The following is a 23666-nucleotide window of genomic DNA, read 5'->3' on the forward strand; positions in this document are numbered from 1 at the left end:
TCTTAAACTCTTTTGAAAACTTTGCTTAATGCCTACAGAATCATAAAGAATGCAATTACAAGGGACCTCTAGAGATCACCTAATCCATTTCCCTCTCTCAAAGTAGAACTATTTTCATTTGGATTTTGAAAATCTGGCCCTTGGCGAGGTCGTCCTATATAAGAAACAGTCAAGAAAGTGGTCTAGCATTAGATAAGTGCCACAAGGAGTCAAAGGCTGTCCCTTTTGATCAGATGTCTAGAATGAGAAGTGGGCATAATCTCCTTAACTCTTGGGAGTCATTGACCTGAAATAGCCTTAATTCCTTTTGCAGCCCTTGATTGCTGCCTGTCTCTTAAGGAAAACTATCTTCTAATTAGCTGACTACTGGTCTGGAAAATCTACATGTCATTTCATAACAAAGAAACTTTTTTCAATTAAGTCTGAGGATGTGGACAAGGCTAATACTAGCATACTTATAAAACACTGAAGACGTAAAGGAGACGATAATAGTCCATCTCAGATACATAGGGAAGCACCTCCAGGGTGGGAGAAGAATCCCTCTCTTTTATGTCTTGTCTTATTACGGTTGGGTTTTTCCCTTTGGCATGTCCAAGTTTTTTACTTTCAGCAGTTTAACGGGTAGGTTTTTCATAGAATCATAGAATGGTTTGGGTTGGAAGGGATCTTTAAAGGTCATCTATCTAGTCCAACCCCCCTGCAATAAGCAGGGACATCTTCAACTAGATCAGGTTGCTCAGACCCCAGTCCAACCTGACCTTGAATGTTTTCAGGGGTGCGGCATCTACCACCGCTCTGGGCAACCTGTTCCAGTGTTTCACCATGCTCATCATAAAAAATTTCTTCCTTATACGTAGTCTGAATCTAACTTCCTCTAGATTAAAACTATTACCCCCTTGCCCTATCACTACAGGTCCTACTAAAATGTTTGTCCCCATCTTTCTTATAAGCCTTCTTTAAGTAGTGAAAGGCTGCAATAAGGTGTCCATGGACCTTTCTCCTCCAGGCTGAACAACCCCAACTCTCTCAGTCTGTCCTCATAGGAGAGGTGTTCAGTCCCTCTGATTATTTTGGCAAGTACAACCTTGCATAGTTTTTTTTTTTTTTTTCTATCTTTACTTGATGCAGGAGGCAGGGAGACCTTGTGAAAAGCTAGTGAAGAGGGCTGGGTAGATTACTCGCGGCAGCCAACAGCAGGGTAGAAGTGAGGACTCCTGGCCAAGCTGATGTGGGGTTGTAATACATTGTGCTGGGTATGCAGTGATGGAGGAGAAGGCTCCACTCCACACCTTGAGCTGGGGATCTTGAGGCTCTAGGGAAGAAGGGACTGCCAGGTTGGGCTGGACTGGGAATGCAAGAAGACTGACATGGACTGGGAGTTTCAAATGGGAGGTAATTTTGGTTGGGGGAACAAGGAAAAATCATACTCCTGGTTGTATAAGCACATGCATATAATTCCCTTCACTAGAACAAAGTAATCTCGACTATGTTTGATCAATTCTTGTAAAAATCTTGTGAGTGGGTGAGGAAGACTGAAGAGCTTGGAGAAGGAGATCTGGATTCCTCTGTAGGAGCAGGGGAAGGGAGAGTACAAGGCTCAAGTAGAAGGTCATTCCTGTAACCCAGCCCCTCACTGCCTCTCCCTTCACTCCAAACTAACGCATGCTCTTTTCTATTAAAATACAATGGCCCTAACATTTTTACCATGTCTGTATTTTTTTTTATTATGATCAGCCCCTTGTGTTTTAATGCATCTTCATGGCCTTTGTATCAAACCCTTGACATCTTTTAGTGCAAAACTGAAGAAGTAGAAAGGCAGTGCCAGGAAGAAGTGGTGAAGTATTATGGCACTTTTTGAAAAGGGCAAAGTATATCCAGTTTCAGCCTTCTTTCTCTCTGAATGTAATTGAAAATTGGTCTTCTCCAGGTAGAATTTTGAACTTACGACGTAGAGGAAAAGTGCCAAAGCAATTTAAAATCATCAGAAGACAAAAACTGACAATAAAAGAACAGTCTTGTTACTATTGCAGTTCTGTCTTCTCTGCTGTGAAGGCAAACACGGTCAGAAAAATTAAAAATTACCAGATAAAATGTGTATATGGTAAAATACTTAATGAAACAGTGTCTTTTCCTATAAATTGATTATTTGGGACATAGGGATATTGTTACATACCCATTTTATCATAAAATAAGCAAGTTCTTTAAAAAATGCAAAATAGACAAAGACATCTCCTAATTAATTTTTAGAAAACCTGAAATGCATTACTGTATTTACATATATTAACTTCAATAGAAAGATCTGATGAGAACAGACATGGGACACAAATTATCTTTGACATCAAGACTGTAATGTGTAAGCAAATGTTAGATTCATAAGCCATTCTCATTCCCACATACATAGATTTTTGTCAGTAACCTATGAATGACATAGATAGGTAACACTAAAGCACTTGGCTGTGTTTAATTAACAAGTGGTATACAGAAACTGAAATTGTAGGACTCATATACTTAGTAAAGGGAGATTAAAATAAAATTTGAATGATTTTTCCTGATACTTATGCAGAAAATTCTGCAAGAATTATTTCAGAAGAAAATGTAGTATTTATTAGTGTTTAAAAATAAATAATCTTTTCTACTTGCAATTCATGTGCAATTTCACTTTATTAGTTTCTGCTATATTAAAATTTAATGTGACAATTCTTTCAAATTACTTAGAGAAAAGAATAACCAGGAACACAAATGAATGCTATCATACTTTTTGTCCCAAAGTTCTGCTTTGCACAACAGAATGCCCAAAATAAAGTTCAGAAGAGGCTGATTAACTTGGGACATAAGTTTATTAGAACAGTAGAAATTCTGGAAAAGACAATTTGTGAGTAAATATTCTACTCTTGGTTCTTGTCTAAGAAGGAAAAAATGCTAATAAAGTTTATAAGTATGTCTTCATGCCTGATGATTTTCTGAAAGATATGCTGGGATACCCCGTCTTCAATACTAAAAGCTATGCCTTAGAAAAGCTGAAAGACTATTTCAGCTTTAACAATCACAAATACTTTCTGCAAGGAGAAGACCTTTCAGAATACTCTCAGAATATACATGGGTCTTTTTGCAAGAACTAGAATAGTTAATGAAAGAAGCGGAGCACAGATCACAAAAAGACATGCTGTAACAAACTGCCAGATTAAACATCTTACCAAGAATAGGTGGCATGTCTCAGCTGCTCACAAATGGAGTATCTCTGATGTTAACTAAACATGCGTTAAAGTTGTGGGCAATCTTGTGTGCTCAATTTGTGTGTGAAACTGTAAACAGATAATATCATAAACTTTCCCTTAGGTGTTGAGACATAATGATTTCTACATAGACCAAAGGATGTTGATCTCCAAGGAAGTACTTCCAGGATAAGGCTTATAAGTGGGTTGATTCTTGTGTTCCATCCCATCTAACTTTAATGGGTACCAGCAGGATCCTATCTGTGAATGAAGGCAAACAGCCTATGAAAAGCGTGTGGGAGCTCAGCAGCACACCTGCAAGGCAATACAGGTCATCGTGAACATATCACCTTGGTGCTCTGACTCCCTAACGAATGCAGAAGACAGTGCAAGGTCTGCTGCTTAATGTTCATAGCCCTCCATGGTAATGGCTCTGACAACCTCTGAGATCAGCTCTTACTTTCTGACCATGACCTTCCACCATACAGGTACATTCTGTTGATAAGTAGGAAATCAGTGGAGAGGCATATGGTGTGGGGTGCCGAGCTTTCTCAGGAGTTAGACCTTAATGGTGGATCTTGCTCCCACAGGAAAAAGGAATGGCTACTGACTTCACTGCTTGCAGCGCTAAAACCAAAATTCATACAATGTGAAAGGAAACAGGATGATAACGAGGATGGAAAAGAGAAATTCTGTTTGCTACTATCCAATTAATCTTATAAATGCAGAAATAAGGGAACTGGCTTGTTTATATTCCTTCGATTAAATGAGAAGATGTTAGAAGTCTGAACTATAAAAATACATGGATATATTAAATGCTCTTTTGCTTTGTTTTGTAATTCACTCCTGCTGTGCCACTGCTGTAAAACATGCACATGGGTATCTGTACATATTAAGCCATAGGCATTTTCGAACTTCATCTCATAAGCCTGCCAGTTTTGAAATTTATTTAACAGCAATATGCTGTTATAAATATGTATAAATAACCAGTTCAGGAGTGGTGTGGCCAAAGGTAAATAACCAGTTCAGGAGTGTCCACCTCACAACAATTTTTCACAGGGCTTGCTAAAAGTTGTATGACTCTGTAATCTGAGGAGCACAGAACACCTCAGTCTTAAAGTTAAGAAGCCAAGGCCAATGCTCTAAAGCCAACTCATTTTACTGGATGCCTGATTTGCTGTAAATCTTACAGCTCATTCAGATCTTGACCGCCTGAAACTTGCTGTGACTATCACTCAGGCTCCTGCGAGAGCCACCACAGTGAGATGTCCTTATTTTCTGCCAACTTCCTTTCTTATATACCCACTCACACAAAAATTATGTTTCCATATTTCATCCAGTTCTCCTGTCCAAGAACTTACTGAAATACTGGTTAGCTAAGAAAATTCCCAGCATACTGTGAATAATTTTCATGCAAAGTATGAAAGTATATAGAATCATAGAATCATTTAGGTTGGAAAAGACCTTTAAGATCAAGTTCAACTGTTAACCTAACACTGCCAAGTCCACCACTAAACCTTGTCCCTAAATGTTACATCTACGTAATTTTTAAACGCTTCCAGGGATGGTGATTCTACCCACCTCCCTGGGCAGCCTGTTCCAATGCTTGACAACCCTTTAAGTGAAGAATTTTTTTCCTAATATCCAATGTAAACCTCCCCTGGCACAAATTGAGGCCAGTTTGTCTTGTCCTATTGCTTGTTACCTGGGAGAAGAGACCCACCTGCCTACAGCCTCCTTTCATGTAGTTGCAGAGAGTGATAAGGCCCTCCCTGAGCCTCCTTTTCTCCAGGGTAAACAACAGATATTCATAACTCAACCAAAGCATCATGCTAAGCTGCCTATCAAGCATCTGTAATGGAGATAGCCCAGGTGTTGCTGGCATTGGATGAGAAGAATGACCATGGCAATCTCTCTCCACACACCCACTCAGACTCCACACACTGAAAGAAAACTCTTTAGGGGATGTATAAAAGGTAAAGGGCATTTTGGTGTCTAAAAGTAACTTTTTATATTAGCGTTTGGTTTATTTTTTACTTTGATAGTAGTTTAGATATTCGGAAGAGCTAGAAAAACTGGGAAAAAAGGAGTATAGCGGATAAATCTGTTTTCTAAAGCTGTCCTTTTGATTTGGGATAGATGAAAATAATTTCAAATCAACTGTCATTACGGTTATGGTAATACATACAAATAAATAATTTTTTCAATTATTTTGAGAAGATTAAAGAAAAAATGCAATGAAAACCTACTCCCTTTTAAAACTTAAAACTTCTTTTCAAGGAAGTGGGTAATTATAATACTGAAAATACTTGCTAAACCCATTATATAGGAGAACAAAACCCGATTTGCTTTATCAATCATCACAAATTATGGGTCAGATTAATTTTGAACACAAAACCACCACCTTATATATCTAGTGGCAGATTTTTAGTGAAAGAAAAAAAATAAAGTTGCTGAAGTGGAAATAAGGAATGTATGTATTAAGTACATCCTATCACTTCAGAAGGTGTGGAATGCAGAAATACTGTTATATGTACAGGAGAAACTGGAGGAACTAGCCACAGTTCAGGCACCACAAAGGAAGGATAGGGTCAAATCCACCAGCAGAATCTCACTTTTTGTTTCCACCCTATTTTTATCAACCACTACAATGCAAAAAAGAGGTGAAAAGTTTCTGAAGCTATTTCACTGCTATCAGGAGCAGTGGGAATGCATCCTACTAGGCACTGGGATTAGTAAAATGGTTGGTCAAGTTTCTTTTTCACAATGAAAAGTAAAGTATGGATGTAAAGTTTATATTTAAGTGTAGCCAGCCATTCCAAGCTTTTTTAAGGATAAGATACTTTTAAGAAGATTTGTTCATACAAAAGTGAAGTTGCCTTGGCAACTGTAATTATAGAAAGCCAGAGCAATTACTTTCATAAAATCCTTCTTAGTGCTTTCTCCCTCTTAATAGGAATGTGCAGATACCGTGTTTTAAGCTACATTTATCAGAAATATTACTCATCATTGATTCTACCCTAGAGGCATTATAATCCAAAAATATGCGGTTAAAGCAGGTTGAATAGTGCAAAATCATTTTGCAAACACTTACTTCAATTCAAAAACGAAAGTCAGATCATGAATATTTGCTTTTGGAGGGAAGTGAGAATTTGAAAAGAATGGAGCATTCTGTTTTCATATTGCAAGACTCAATGAATAAACTGTGCCCCGTATTCATCTACCTCCAAACACAGTAACAATTCACTTTTATGAACAGGAGGACGAAGGAATTAAGATTGCAATTTAATATATCTAAACTATACTAATATAAACAGATCTACTGAATCATTGCACAGCTCTGCATTGCCTACTGTGGACTCATCTGTGTGGCTGGAACAAGTTTAAGGTCTCTGTTCATCTTTTCATTACGTGGCAGAAACATCCTCTGATTTCCCTGGCACAGCGTTTGAGATCCATCATTAGTGATATTTGGCACAGTTCTGCTGACCCCTAGGCTTGTCATTTAATAATTTATCCATTTTTTCTGCTGTGCTTGTTAGAGTACATGATGTCCATTTAGGCTTGATTTCTTCCCATGGCCTTCTTTGTCTGATAAATAATATTTTACTACAGACCTCTCTCTCAGGCCATGCTGCTCAGCTTTGATGAGCCATAAAATACATGGCCACAGGAATGGCTTCTTGCACTGAAATAGGGATGGAAATTAACAATAGTTTGCAGATTCTTTCTTTTCATTCATTATCAGAAGAGTATTGTTTTCCCCAACTCTGCTCTCTGCCTGTATGAATGCTGTCCTGAGTTATAGTTGCAAACTACACACTAGGCAAGCTAGAGTTATACTGTGTAACTACAATACATACCCTCTCTTCCTTGTCTGTGATTCTGTAACTTAAAATGTACTTACAAACCCCCAATGTTAACATTCCAACAGGATTTGAGCACCCCGTTATGAATACTGAATGGACTTGTCTCTTAAAATGCCACTAGTAGGCCAATACTACAAGTGATCAAGAAGTGGTATCAGTGTAGATGCCACTAGAAATCTGGGAAACCAGTATCTTTCATGATGCATGTGAAGAGTTTTTCTGCCCCTGTAGTTTTGCAAGGTGCCAGAAGTCACACACGTTTACTTATGCTGCATCATCATCACCATCATTCCAAGCAGTCCTGGTATTTCTCAGATCCAACCAGCCATGGCAGTCTGGATGGGAGATTTAGCACATTTAGCACAATGGGTATCAAATGTATGTGTTCAGCACGTTTTCTACCAATTCCCAGGCCTAAGTCGTCAATGTCCTCTAAATATTTAGAATAATTCTTAAATTTTTACTCCTCTTACAGTGATTACACAGAGACATTGCTTCAGTGAAGTGTGTTTACAATGTTGTAACAGTATCAAGGCACTCAAAAATCCAATGCGATATTCACAAACTTGAAAGTAGCTTCTCAGTGATTAACAGCAAGACTACTTAAAAAACATAGCTTCATAAGATTGATGCATTAAACAAAATTATGTATCAAAGCCTAAATTTTCAAGCCAAAGGAGACACGAAAATTTAAATCAAGTGAGGGTCTGCTGTGATGTCTCCTCACAGGCTAAATCAAATGCAGTCTTTTAGCCTGTGTTCAGTCATTCTAGCTTGTGTTCACTTTTACATAGTTTGTCAAACTGAACAATCTGAGGTCTTTCCTCATAATACTCAAGGAAAGACATTTAATGCCCTACACTCTTGATTTACCTTTTGATCAATATATTTGTTTTCTTCAATTGCTGATCTTTTAGAGTGGTCACAAGAGGAAGAAGATGCTGAGGGAAGTCTTCGAAGCAAACAGCTGGTATCTTGTTGCTGGCGATCAATAAACTGCTTCATAAAACTTTCCCTTGTGAACAAACAGAAGATATTGATGGATTAAAACCCCAGGAAGAGTTAATATTTGGTTTACTTTATGACATGTCACAACTCATTAGTGGCAAGACAGATAAACTCCAAGAAAAAGTTGTACTGGGCTACAGATGTATAAATGTACGGAGTGCCAAAACAACTGATGAAACTTAAATTCACGTATTAAAGAAATCTGTAAATGGAGAGGTGGGTGGCTTGCATGTAGTTTTGAAGAGAATAATTTTATTCCTTCTATTATTCATTTGTTTATTTATTTACCAGTTAAAGTGCTAAATATTTGAAGTGCCTTTTGCAGTTTTCAGCTCTTTTGAGCTCATTAAACAGTGAGTTGTTACTTCTCTGTAAATCAAATGCTGATATAATCCAAAGGAAACATACTCTCTGCAAGAAATTCTTTCCTGAAGACTTCAAACAACATCTGTTCATATAGCTCCTTTGAATGCCAGTATTAAGGCGCTTCAGCAATTCTGTGTCTCACATATGCCATGTTTAAAATGTAGGAGCATTTCTGTTTACAACAGATGTACATTTATCCTGCTGTATTTTAAGTTTAGTAGAGTTGCCCTATTTTCAGTGTGAATTGACTATGTCAAAACTAATTTTTATCTGGAGAGAGAATTCTACGCAGTACAATAGTTTCAGATTTAATATATGATTTTCTAGTAATACTTTGAAGCCTATTTAAGCAGTTGGCATGATCACATGTTAGTCTAGGGTATGCTGGGAAAGAAAGCTAGAAAGAAATACTCAAAAAGACTAAGACTAGGAGAAGAATGCCCTCGATATATAACCTAACAGTATTTTGATACTAAAACATCTATGACTGCTTCCTTGAGGTTTGGAAGGTTGTTTTTCCTGACCTTTCTGTCCAGCATTATTCCTTTCATTCAACTGATACAAGCAAGTAATACCAGCTGCCTTAGCTTCCTTGTGAATCTAATCAAAAGAAATTTATCCTCAGGAGGCCCAGAACAATGACAGCCATCTTTCACATCGTCATCTCTCCTGGCATGTGCTTAGTGGGGATATTGGAATGGGCATGGCCAGAGGACCTGTTTGGCCATCCTGTGCTGTTTCAGCAGTCTTAGCAGCCTGTATGTGCCAGAGCAGCCCTTGAATTCCTATAAGCTTTTTCTGGTACCGCACAAGAATAATTGTCCTGTAAGTAATGATCTAGTAGACAACTGAGGGTCTGATGCTTTGTTAAGGTGAGTTTTACAGGAAAGTGGTAACTATGCAAATACAAATAGGGGACAAGGTCATCACAGAGTAACTGGTATTGGATGGCCTGTTAACCCCTCTAATGATTTGCTGCCAGTTGACCTTATCTTTAAAAAGCTACAGGAAAACCGATTAGACTACTGTAAGTTGTCTATGTCAGCCACTAATCTAAAATCCAAATGGGAGTGGAGAAACTACAACACACTTTTCAATCATATTCAACTTGTGTTGGTTCTGGTCATCTAGTTGCTTTCATGAGTAAGTTATAAGGAGTGCTAAGATTATTTTTTTTTTCAAAAGTAAAAATGAGTAAATCAAAAATGTCACATCCTTCCGATGCCAATGTTAATTCTATTTAATTTCTTATTTTCTGAACTACCTGCCTAATCCACAAGTAAAAGAGTTTAATATTTTGGGTGCTACATGGCTCCAGACAAGTTTACAGTATACTAGCAAAGGAAATATTTCAATACCTTATTTTTGGAACTGTGAAATCTGAAGGAAGCTTGGAGATTTTCACCATTTGTGGCCTGTTCGGAAATTTTTCAAAGATGCGTAGACGCAATGGAAGCTTCTCCTTTGTATCTGCATTTGCTTCACTTTGCTTTAGCTGAAAACAAGGAAATGAAAAAAAATGACAGCAAGGGATATTTCAGTCTGCAATATCCCAGCCTTGTTTTTCAGAATCCAAACAATAATGGCAATCATTTAAGGAAACAGAAGATGGCAGCAAAGAACTACAGAGAGTAAATTTGATACTCGGGAGTTTATTGGTCTGCTTGTGTTAGAAGCTGGCAAATACCTAACAATACCATGCCTTTAATTGAAAGTCATAAAATGGGAGGATTGTTAATAATTTTAATTTTAAAATACAAAGCATATTAGTGTCCTATTCAATATGCTTATTTCCGTTTTCTTCACAGATCCCTAACACTTTATGAAATAAACACCCATGATCTTTTCTTATTAGGCACATCTTTGTGTATATGCTGACAGCTCTTCGATATCCAAATAGAACACAGCATTTTAAAAGGGAGCAATTTTAAAGGAATCCAGCTCTCAGAAGATGAAAATAACAGGAAAATTACATTTAGATGAATATTATAAGTAATAATAAAGGACTTAAAAGAATCCAACTACATCAGCCATTCTGATACTGAGCTGCATCAAGTCACATAAAAAATGTTGCATTTATATGTATTCACAAAGTGTTATTCCACGGAATACCACACATTTAAGTACACAAAAGGCAGATACATCTATCTGCATGGACAGATGATATATAGATCTAATGATAGAAGAGAAAAGAGAAATGCTATGGAGATATGATTTCTGAATTCCCATTACCTTATGTAGCAGTTTGGTTGTGTCATTGCAACAAAGTACCAAGACAAAAAGAATCAGTGAAATTAATTTTTACATTTCTTTTAAATGATACCTGTATTGCATACTCTTTCAGTAAGCATATATCTAACTGGAATTATTTCAGTTCCTCTCCCACCTGCTTGCGAGCATAGGCTTAGAAGCTTACATTTTAAAACAGATTTTCACCATCCGCACCTGCAGGGAATACTGCTGATAGACATCAGCTATAGATTTTTACCAGGGGCAATTGCCCAGGAAGTCAAATGGAGTTCTAACTCTCATTTGCACTGCCTAGTGAAATGCATGCTCCCGCAGCATGCTATAGAACAACTGCTCTGCTGCAGTCATGCTATCCGCAACATCACCACTTCCAGTCATAGGACAGCTTAAACTGAAAATCAATTCGTATTACGTTGGATATAAGTTGTCATGTGGACTGAAAACTGTTTGAAGAGCTACAAACAAAGGCTAATGATTAATGGTAAAGCACTGAGTCAGAATAGAAGGGGAATATTGTATAAATCTGTATTATGTCCAGTCCTATTTAACTGCTTTATTAATGATCCTTAAAAGGAAGAAATGATGACATGAATGAAATCACTTGATATTAAAATGTGAAGAATTGCAAATACCACATTGGACAAGGAAAAAACAGATTTAGAAATAGGGGCCAGAAATAACGGGCTGAAAAAAATACTAGAGCAAGAATAAGAGCAGAAACTAAACAAGAACTCGTCCTTCAGCACAGCATCAAAAGGGCAGTTTGGGCACCAATTATATTACCAGCCAAAGGCTATGCTCAAAACAAACCTCTGTTGGTTAGGTATCATATAGGTTTAGAAAATGGTACAGAAGTCCACAGCTCCTCTCTGTGCTGCTTTGAAGAGACCACACCTGGGCATGTTTTCATTTCTAAATACCATCTTACTAGTCTCACACTGACAAGCTAAAATAGTGCAGAAGAGAGCCATGAAAACCAGGGGAGAGCTGCATCAGCCAGCTGGGCCACGGGAGAAAAAAGGAGAGAAAGACTAAAGGGATCCAATATTTATGCCACATCTACCGTAACTGACAATAATTTAAGGGGAGGGGAGACAATGTAAACTTAGGTAAGAAATACTTGAAAACAAATTATTTCAGGAATATAATAGAGTACCAAAAATATAGGAATGAGAGGATGAAATTAAGAAAGGAAATTTATAGGATGAGAATAAAAATTACTGTCCTTACAGGGAGATCAGAGTGTTCAGAGAGGTCTCTGGAGGGAAATACCTCATCATTTCAAATTCGGACTAGACAAACCCCTTGAAATACCAAAGTACTGCAGAAAGAAACTACTCACTGACAAGGAAATTAATTGGATAATCTACTGGGACTTTTCTGCAACACTGTACTGTTGAAAAGCTTTGGGAAAAGGTAATTATTAGGGGGGAAAAAGGTTTCCAGTTTCTGCCATTTGCTATTTAGTACCTCATCATTGCCTAAATATGCAGATTTTGGCATGGACAATGCCTCTTACACCTACGAACTCCTGTTCACAGAAGTCAGTCTATAGAGTACAGAGCATATGACAGATTGTAATGCTGCGCAAACTCTCAATGCAGAACACATCAGGGAGAGCTTGGAAGCAGGAAACCGTACCATTCAAAAGGTAAGGAAGGGGACAGCAATGTCCCCTGTCTAAAAAGGAGAATGATTCAAGATAGGCTTTAAAATAACTGAAAGTCAAAGCACTTCTATAGAATATCTCCAATTACTCATGCTGTGATAATATTACATATTGAGAGACGTGAGGCATTTAACTTCACTAAATTCTTCTCCACGCACTAAGGGTGTAATTGTTGCTCCGCATGACATACATCCTATTTGGTATTGCTGCTTAAAACCTTTAGATTTCAACTTTCTTAAACCATAAAACCCACACATCTTTGTAAAGGTACAGGATTATGTTGAAATGTAGCAGTGATGGTGCAGAGTGTTTCAAGTAACAGCCAAACCCCAAATAAAATATCAGGCCATTCTTTTCATGATTTGTATTTTTTTATTTATTATTATTACTATTGGCACACTGACTTGATTTGCTTTGCATGGCCCTTGATCTCCAGCCCCAAAGAGCCTACTGGAAACAATTCATGAATATTTTGTCAGCCTGGCCTGGCTAAATTCTCTTGCGGCTGTTAGAACAGTAAAAATAATTTTTGGCTGTAAAGCCATAGAAGGTATTTATGTCTATCTACATTATTTCCACAGTGCTTGAGTTTACAGGGCATATTTAATGGCACAATACATACAGTACAACTGTCTGCTCTGAACCTAGACCAGAAGAACTTATCCAAATAGTACATAAATGGTAAGGAGTAGACGAGGGGAAATTTTAATTTGGGATTCCAGTGGCAGCCTGAATAATATGTTCAGATACAGGTCCCTGAAATCCAACCTCTCCCTGATCTGTTACATAATTGTCTTGATCAATACAAAAGTCAGCTGTGAGAAAGGCAGATTTATTGGTGAAGAAAGTGTATTTGTGTTTTTTTCTTCCCAAAAGGCATTATGGCTGTGTCTCTGTTTGGTTCAGAGCAGCTTGAAGTGAATCCTTTGATCACCAGCACTTGCTGTTCACTGGTTTAGTTTATGAGCTGTGTTTTCTTCTGGGAGGAAACAAAACTGCAAGCTCCACCTCGGTTACACACAAATGCACTCCAGGCACCGAGACTGACCTAAGGATCATGACCAATGACTGGTCCTTAGGGTGACTTCAAACCCCATGTGTGATGGGGCATGTAGTTCAGTGTGAGCCTGAATCTTCTGAAGCAGAACCCTCTGAACTGCACACATTGTACATGTGGTGGCGGCAGCAACTGCTTCATTGCACTGATTTTCTCCCATGGTGCAGCCCAGGCGTTATATATCTCAACCATACTACTTAATGCAGCTTCAGCTGTACATTTATCTGTGACTTCAAGGCTTCGTTACAAAAAGGTGATTGCTAAAACCAGCTTTAGGGTAATTAAGATCTGCGCCCTTAAAACTGCAGAGAACCTGTAAGTGGTTGTCCTAAATACACAGAATAGCACGAATAGTGGTGAAAGTGGAAGACTGGGACAGAGGCAGATGCAATAAAAGAGACAGCAGGTAATGACTAGTGAGAAAAGGGGCAGGATTATCTTTCTAATGCAGATGAATGCTGGCTGTGGCCAGACAATTGTGCTGGAATGGTTAGAAGAGCAATCACTGCCCTGCTGGAGACAGCAGCCTTCCCAGCAGAAAGCTGGCATCTCCCATGTAACCACACTGGTCCCACAAGGCCAATAGAACCACACCACAAAACCATCTCACCTCTGCCAGCTGCTAAAGCTTTCTCATCCATTTTTCAGAAATGAAAGTGTGATATTTAAAACTTAAAAAAAAGCCGCTATGTTACAGTATTTGAGCCACACAGTATACATGGTGTTACGTAGAACCTGAAGAAGAAAGCAAGGCAATAAATGGTGGTTCTTAATTTTTTTTTTTTTTTTAATGTTAAAAGACTGTAGTACCATAGTCACCCAGATATTAATCACTGGAAGTGTGGTTAGGGTGAAAGCAGTGAGTTCTTTTAAAGTGCATACTGCAACTTCTTTGATAGTGACTGCAGTTGCTGAAACAGCATTAAAGCAATGGAGTGAGACAGGCAGGAGGACCTGACTAGGAAAGCTGCATTCCCATAGTCTCTCCCTATGTTCAACAGAACAGACATGTCACAGTGCACTTCAGATCTGCAGGTGAATGCAGGGCAGTGTAACACCTGCCCTCCAGCTTACACCCCCTCCTGCGGAAGCAGGATGTGAGAAGTGCCTGCACATGCAGAGGTCTCTTTACGGGCTCAGGTGGAAGCTGACAGCCTGGAACATGGAAGTGCTCCAGCAGCTGGAACAAGATCAGTTGAACAGTTCAAAGGGCTAACTAAGGTGAGTATCTCTTAATATCACCAATCTGCATTTAGAGACAGAAGCATCCTTGAAAGTAACGTTCTTGGCAAAGCAAATGGAAAGCTCAAATTTAACACAGTCATTGAGCTTCTAAGACACTGACACTTTGGTAAGAACATGCCAGAGAAGAAACAGAGTTAACCATAGCCAAAGGGATAAGACCTACCCTTCCTAACTTTTTGTTTTGTTCTTACTCATTTAATTCTGATCATGGAAGAAGAGCTAGTAATGTGCAAAACACAAAGAGTTGAAAGATGTCGATTTCATATGGTCTGTGAGGCAAGTGTATGCGAAATTTAACTTAAAATGCTCTGTAAATATTGAAATGAAATGAAATTATTATGAAAAATTTACTGCAATGCTCTAACTCTTTCATTTTAGTTGACAGTTTTCATAACAGGCTGAGATCAATCATGTTCAAAATTAAAAGCTTTGCTGCTGATGTACACACAGTTTATTTGGGAACTGGCCAGCTGCCCAGAGTAATTTCACGGTGACTGGATAGTTCAAACCTTTTGAGAAAGTTCAGGAGGTCTCACTACAGGATAGTTTTAAATTAATATTGTTTGATACATTATAGTGCACTGCTATATATCAACACTTTTCACAGCAAATCTCCTTTAGGGGCTGTATTTGAAGAATAAAGTGACTATACAATATCTGTGTCACACTCTTAGCAGGATATCGTATGTGCTCCAACACAAAACACTTTCAGCATGAAAGTGCACGTGGATGAAAGACATTACAAACTGATACCGGCACCCATCCAACCATTTTCCAGATTTTTTTACTTACCCAAATTCTCAGATTTACCATCACCTTCAAATTGTCAAAGAGAGCTCTGGATGAAATCCAATTAATTAGCATTAAATGACATGTAAATTAATCAACTAGAAATCAGAAAGGCAGATTAAATGAGCCTCTTTTTCCCTTTCTGTTATTATCCTGAAATTGTACAGACCTGATAAATTTTTTGGACATGAATGAGCTATACTAAAAGAAGACACACATACGAGTAAGCTTTCACAGCCCATACAGCTTTGGCATGAATTTGTATCAACATTTTTGAACCTGCGTTTGACTTAAAGTTCAACACAAATCAGCTGTTCAGTTACTATTGTTTACACCTGCAATTCTATTATCAATGAAGCAGCAGCTCAATTTTGACTGATCAAACTGCACCATGAAAAAAAGGAAGACAAAAACCGATCTGGAAATTAAGATTAAAAAAAAAAAGATCAAACTGAATTTTGTAAAAGTAACACTTGCAGTGTGAAAAAGCGGAATGTATGATGTGTAGATCTTAGTATGTCTATAGTGCTATATAAAAGACTGTCAAGGGCCTAACCCCATGCCTAAGGTCAGATGGTACTTGCTGACCTCAAGCCATAATATTTGGCTCTTGGTTACTCCAGGTCCTGTGTGGTGGCCATGAGACATAATTACAAGTTATTTTTCCACAGGTTTCCCAATTCTTCTAAAACAACATAAGAGCTTTTATATGCAATTCTCCTGAGCAGCACTTCCGTAGGACGACATTTGGGTCGTGTGTTGCCTACTCAGAGAAGGAGAAGGGCTTGTGAGTTTGGCTGAAGGTGGGATAGCATTACAGGAGTGTGTGGCTTAGAGTCCAACCTGGTGAGGCTTTGTCTGTGCTTTCTTCCAAAGCAGTCCCTCAAATAAAGTATTCCCTGAGCTACACCAAAGTAATGTTCTGGAGAAAGCAGCTGGAGGTACAGGAGAGAACCAGCAGTGAGTGAAGAGTTAAGTACCATGCGTGCATGGGCAAGGGATGAAAGCTCAAGCTTGCTCTCTTGTCCTCTGTTAACTGCCTAGATGTACCAGTTGTGAATTTCACCCTGCAGGCTCACTGAAAGAAATGGGGACATGGCAAGCAGTAACAAATTCTCCCAGGTAGGGAGGGCCTGTAAAACAGAATCTAAATTGATTTTAACCATATTCTGTGCTACCTTGGGGAATCTTCAGTGAAATGTACCAAAAAATATGATTACAGTGGTGCTGGCATTCACAGCAGAGATGACACTGTTGATAATAAAGGGGTAAAATAAACCGAAAAAAATCCTAGCAGATGGAGGAACAAGATTACATGTGTATTTCTTACACACACAAGATTTGTTTTGTTTATAAACAACTCTTCTGTGTCACAGGGTTTATATGCTGTGTGTAGTAGGATTTGGTTCTGTGACTGCTATTTCCCAATTGTTCATTTAAATAACTTTTTCTTCAATTTTGCATGAAGTCTTCCAAATTAATAAGATATTGAGCAAGGTTTCACAAATGTGGGTTTTTTAATAACTTCCTTCCAGTAATTGTAGCTCCTATCAGTTCTTCAGGAACAAATGCTGCTGACAAGATGTGATTGCAATTCAAATGGTACAAAACTCCTCTAGCAAAATTTCACTAAGATTTAGTCCATTTACTTAATAGAGGACAGGAATCCAGTGTGTCAGAGAGTTTCCCTTTGATTAACTTAGACAAGTAAGATGAATTTTTCAGAGCTATTACTTCATACTGTCTACAGACTCAGGCAAACATTCATACACTGATTACACTTTAGTTGTATTTCCAAATCTTCTTCCCCTCTGCAGTGGCAAGAACGATACCATTTTAAAAACACATGAGATCCAAGATTCTGCATGGTCAGTATCCATAATCAGGGCCCCAGGAATGTGCTTACTAGACCATATTAAACCTTCTTGTCTTTAGAATGAGGTACCTACCCGAGTTAATTAAGTTATGGTTGCCTTAGTCTCTCTTTACAGCCAGAAGTGATGAAGAGGCACTTGAAGAGGTCAGTTCAGTAAGTTCAGCCATGAGAGTAAGATAATTAAGATGGAATATTCACCTCAGGATGACTCCTTCATTGAATGCTGAAAACATTGTAAGGCTACACCTATACAAGTCATGTACTGGGATACGGGCCTAAGAACTGGAATAAGATTGTCCATTGTGTTACGCTGTTAGCAAGGCTGCGTGCACAGTTTTGGCCTTGCCCAGCTAGCGTTCGCCCCGATCATAGCTGAGCACAGTCTGGGGCTTATCGCAGCTGGGGACATTCTCAGTAGGCAGTATGGATTTAAGTGGTAGGTAGTTTTGGAAAGGGAAAATAACTTAGCTGTACGTACAAGTCAGGCTGTGCTGGCCAGCCAGCTTTAGAGATGGCAAGTCCTGGTCACCTCTATCTCTTGATACAGATCAGCTAAATTATTAGCTTAGAGAAGATGCCCTAGTTTAGATAAGATAAAATGGCTTATCCTGGATAAGATAAACACCACCCTTATTTTAAAACAGTTCAGGGGTAGATACATTTTCAAATGGACAATTTAAAATAGACAATGGAAATGAAACATACATCTAATACTAACATGCATAAATATTGTTTTAATAGCTTTTTCACATATAAAGGCAGCTTTACCATTTTCATATTCATTATTTTTCCTCTGGGATAAGTAGCAGAAATATTTTTGTTTCTATACAAAGGTTAGTGATTCACAAAAGAATAGCCATTGTAATAAAAAATGCATTACATGCTCCATTTCATTAGAGGAAACTGCTTGAGACTTCACTTAAATTAGGCATCATTATTTGTTATTAATTGTATATCTTATGAACAAAAAGCAACTAAAATATTTTCAAGCGAACAAAAGCACAAGATGTATGAATTCTGCTCTTGTACAAATACAATAATTCAATATTGATTAGGTACATGTTCATCTTCAGGACTCAGGGTAAAATTCATTACAACCTGAAAGAGTGCTTCTGCTCAGGAAGCAAAGGAAGTACCACTGCAGGACAATTCAGAGACTCTTTAATGTTTGCTTACCTATCCCAGACCCTGCACAAAGGAAGATCCCTGGAGGTAGCTTTGTAAAGGGCGCTTACCTATGTGTAGCCAAGATACACAACTTCGACTGCCCTGCTGGGCTTGCAGAAAAATAGAGCCAATCTGGGAGATGATAACTGCAGACAGACTTTCAAAAGTTCTCACCACAGGCAGCTCCCATTTACTTAAAAAGAGCTGAAGACACTCAGAGAACCTGGGCGCGATTGACCTAGGAAGTCATCTTGACTTCCTATCAGGATACAGTCAGAGGTATATAAAATGCTGAAGAATAGCAAGGTCATATGGATAAAAGACTCAGTCTGCAGAGAATCTGTTTTTCCTGCTCAAAGTTTAATAAAATATAACTTTGACCTAGACCCTCTTAATACTGAAGTATAGGAACACTGGAATTTCATTCATACATGCAAAACCTTTCTTCCATGTGATTTTTATAGGCTGCTTTATGCATATTCTGGGGTATTACATGGGATAGATCACCACTAAACTGGTATGGACATAAGGCATATCCAGCTTGACTTACTACTTAGTTCCATCTGCATGGTAGGAAACATACCTAAGCTATGTGAGCCTAATTCCAGATTCCAAAGACAACCTATATGTTCCCTATGAATTTGTGAGTGCTGCTTGAGATGGAAACAGTTATGTGTAGATGTTGAATCATACTTGTCACAGATCATGATGCAGGTGCTTGTGGAGCAGGTTGCATGTTGTTTCTGTGGGTTGTGACCATGCCAGCCTATGTTCCCTTCTTTTTAGGTGTGCTGCAGTGTCTATGGACACTCCTCTAAAAGGATACTTTACTGGCACAGATCAATATAATAACAACTTCTAACACATAAAGGATGTCTACAAAGACAAAAAGGATAATTACTCATGATCACTGTGGCTGGGACAAGAATGCTTCATCTGCAACACGGAATACAATTTAGATGAGACGCCAGACAAATCTTCCTAAAAACACTTTAACCTAAGTCCCAAATGTGACAATGAATGCATTATTCTTGGTCTTACTCACAGGACAAGCTAAGTGAATCACAACCACAGTGCACAGTATTTTTTTTGTTTGTTCCCAGTGCTTTTATTATAAATACCATTATGATGTGGATTTGTTTCATCAAATGTATTCAGCTAAATATGTATGAGGCTGTACACTTGATCTCATCTCCACATAACTGATTAGTTTGGGACTGCAAAATTGGAGAAGGTCTGTGGAGGGGCCACAGAGATCTTCTCTGTAATGTAGTTCTAGAGAATACAGAGGCACCCTCTTCACAAGGAGACTTCATCACAGAATAGGAGGCAGAAAGCACCATTTGCTTCATGAAAAAATCTGTCCAGATAAAACAAAGAAATTTTTCACTATGAAGACAATAATTGGATTAAGTTGCCCAGAGAAGCCATGGAATTTTTATCACTGGAGGTATTAAACACTTGGCCTGACAGGACTCTGGGTAATCTCATCTAATGGCCTGCTTTCAACAGCAGGTTGGGCCAGATGCTGTCCAAAAGTCCCTTCCAACCTAGACTTTTCTACAATTCTATGATTTAGTGATAACTATGAACTTTCAGACAACAGATAATTATGCTCTTCAGTCTGACTGTTGTGTATATGCATCTGCCATCTCTTGAAAACTTGTACCTTTGTTCACATCACTACTAGGCTTTGTCAGATTCTGTGAGAAGGTGATTAATATAACTTAGATTTGCGTGAGTATTTGAAACACACACGGTGGACAGATTTTTGTAATTGAATATAGTTAACCCTGAGAAAATGAAACTGAAGGTGAGAAGAAATTCATAGCTGTAGCTGAGGCCAGAAACCAGTATATTTCTTTAAACAGGAGAGACTTTGTCTTTGCTGCCCCTTGCCTTCTTGTGGTTTCTTTGCTTGTTTTGAACCAGACACAGAACATTTAATTTGACACAGGTGGCCTGAATTTTACATTAATTGGAGTTTTACAGTGTTTCTCCAGCACAGAAATACACACAGGAAGTTAATTTAACCAAAGGACATGCAGAGGCAAACCTATATGAGTGGTAACTGAAAGGACACAGAGGTTGATCCCAATTACTTCAGGAACTTTCCTAGCTGGATCAGATGAAAACAAAGATAGTTGGGTTTTACTGGTTGCCCTTTCTCCCACACCGATTTGCTGATAAAATTTTAGCCTGTGCTAGATTCCTGCGTTCCGTTATTCCCTTTCACAAGAGATGAGGATGTTTCTCTTTGTGTTCTTGTGGTGATGGATTGCTTCTTTAAAGGGGGAGATTTCAATAAGAACTCTCCCTTAGTTCTGAAATAGTGCTCCTACTTGTTGCATATTATGCAGGAAAACCATGCAGGCTTCCTCATCTTCTGTCATGTTTTAAAAAGAGTTCCTGATCCATTTTTGAGGAACTACAAAGAGAAGTCCTCTGAATTCTAAGTGGAAAGTGAGTGAGTGACGGACACTCAGGTACCTAAAAATCTCAGTAAAAATGTAACTAATTCATCCTTCTAAGCAGCTAGTTTATTTTAATGACTGGACAAGGAATTAAATCTCATGCAAAGGCCAGGCTTCTACTTTTTATAAGTATACGAAGTTTATGTACAATGTGTACACAAGCGCATATATCCACAAACTCCTATGGGCCTAAAACACAGTTCAGAAAAGGCCATGCAGACCTGTATGACCTAGAAGGACCCAAAAGCAAACACAGCACGGAGTTTTAAATGGTGCAATTGCGATAAAAATAATGAGAAATATTACATAAGCCCCCTCCTTCCTTTCAAACAGTTACAGGACTGTCCCTTAATTCAGAGGATGGAGTATCTAGAATCACCTGTATGTCCTGAAAAGCACTTGCATTTTTCTTAGGTATCAACCAAATAAAACAAAAAAATAGATTAGATGAGCTCCCGGTGATATAAAAGCTAGGTAAGCACTTTCTTCCCTGGTGATATAAATGAAGCAGCAGAAATTTACATTCATTTTTGTTACTGCTATTCACACATCCATAGCAAATCTGACTCCCATCTCTCCTCCCTGAAAAGTGTGTGCTTTGAATATGATCTATGACTAGCATTTGCAAAGGTCCCTATCTTATACAATAAAACCTTCCAAGAGAACCCCTCTTGAATTTTATGTATTTTCATGACAAATAATACTGTATTGCATATACTAGGGGTTGACACTGAATTAATACTTAAATGTTTATTTTGTTACTGGGCACCAGATATATAAGCCAGAATTTATGATCCATTGATACTGCTTTTAAAAAAGTTGATAGATGAGGTAAGAGGTAGAAAAAAAAACAAACCCAAAGGTGGAAGCTACAAAGCTACAGCCTTCAGGAGACTTTAAAAACTTTCTTAGTTATTAACAAAGGAGAGTCTGGCACAAGCAGTTTTCTAGATGACTATGTTTTCCAGTCTTGAAGGGACAGCTTGTTTTCTAGAAATGGACATATTCTCTGTAAAGTTTACTACTTCTGAAATAGAGCTACTTCAAATGCTCTGCATACAGCCTGGGAATGGAGGACCAACTTGAATTTTGTGAACTTTCTGTTATGTTCCCTCTGTGCGGAAAAGAAGGATTTAATGCATTTTACGTAGTACTTAAAATTCCGTTTTGAACCATTGTTGTACTTTTCATTTGTTAATAAAATGTGTTTGACACGTATCTTTCCTGCCACTTGTTAAAAATCCATTTACGTGGGATCAGATATAATGAAAAGGTAATTTTCATTTTTATTCTGTTTTGCAGTTATTTCCCATTTGGAATTACCTCAAGCACTGTCCTCAGAATAAAAATACTCTGGAGGCAAGTGAATCTAACTAGGCTTTAAAAGCTTGAATTTCATGCACACATTCACACACACACACACACACATATATATATTTATGCTGAGTGTGTTTAAATTAGATATACCAGTTATAACACCTTGTTCGCACAATATGTTCATGAAAAATCCCCATGCTGAAACTCCCACTTTAATGCTGAAACCTCAGCATAAAAAATTTGGAAGTGATGCTGAAATTGTCATTGGCATCTTCCTAGATCTGCTGAATGCCTGGAGGTGCTGGGTGAAAGGTACAGGGCTCTGGCAATGTGTTCTGACCCAACGTGTTCAGCATCCCAGAATGGGGTGCAGCAAGACAATCAGGATCAGATGAGGTTTTTGCTTTGTAGCTTGTCACTAATAGGTATGATCAAGATGAAAAAAGAAAAAAAAAAAAAGAAAAGAATTCTTTAGAAAAGGAAGAAATATCTAGATGGTTCTTAATGCCTCTATCAAAGCCTTTGATTTTTTTACAGCTCTGCTCCTGGTTTACAAGGTGGTCCTATACATATTAAAACACTGAAGTCCAACAGGTAGGAAGCCTCCAAATCCTTTTTTCTCCATTTCCTCTACTGACAAACAAAAATTCTCTTCTGAGATATCACTCAGCATAGGTTTTGGAGCCAGGTGCCTGAAAAATCAAATACTAGTATTTGACCCACCACTGTTCCCTGTGTCCCTCCATAAAGGCAGTAGTGAGCTATGTGCTTTGGTTCTACTCATCAAGAATCTGGGCAGGGGCAGAAGGAAGAAAAAGGAAACTCCTTCATACTGAAAAGTACAGCTGGGTCATAAAGTGTGAGAACAGTTCTGCTCCTCACTGAATAAAGGAGCTAGCAGGTCTGCAAAAATTATGTTTGCACTGCTAGGACTGTGAGAGTCCTTAGTATTAACAGCAGAAGGGTCAAAACTATCTCCTGAATGAATAATTACTGCATCTGAATGCCCTGGACTTCCCCTAGAAACAGCTTGCTTTCAAATACTAAGCTGCTTCACCAGAAAGGAGATCTGAGGAGAACAAATGGAGACAAAGGGAAAGCAAAAAGATGAAATCCCTGAAAAACAGTACCAGTAAAGCATCAGCAAGCTAACTGGATGCAAGGAGACGGGACCTCTGATTATTTCAGACTGCCTTCCTAGTATTTTTTCTATTAGGGACTAGATATTTTGAATTAGTGTTAAAAAGGAAATAATTTCCAGGAAACGATGTTACACAAATTCTATCCTAGTAATCCCACATGTTGATTTATTTACTTAGAAAATAACTGAGAGGGTTTGTAATGAAAATTAAAGATGACTTTTTCCA

General features: G+C 38.2%; 1 protein-coding gene across 3 annotated transcripts in view; it reads right to left on the reverse strand.

Annotated features, from left to right (window-relative positions):
* NALCN (sodium leak channel, non-selective) overlaps positions 1-23666 on the reverse strand; it is a 249670-nt gene that overhangs the window by 55554 nt on the left and 170450 nt on the right. For all 3 annotated transcript variants that reach the window (XM_055702433.1, XM_055702432.1, XM_055702434.1), the window contains exons 16-17: positions 9814-9950; positions 7955-8096 (exon numbers count right to left, since the gene is read on the reverse strand). In XM_055702433.1, coding sequence (XP_055558408.1) covers positions 7955-8096; positions 9814-9950 — 279 coding nt within the window. The remainder of the gene's footprint in view (positions 1-7954; positions 8097-9813; positions 9951-23666) is intronic.

Source organism: Falco cherrug, chromosome 2 (assembly GCF_023634085.1).
Source record: "Falco cherrug isolate bFalChe1 chromosome 2, bFalChe1.pri, whole genome shotgun sequence".
Lineage (NCBI taxonomy): Eukaryota > Metazoa > Chordata > Aves > Falconiformes > Falconidae > Falco > Falco cherrug.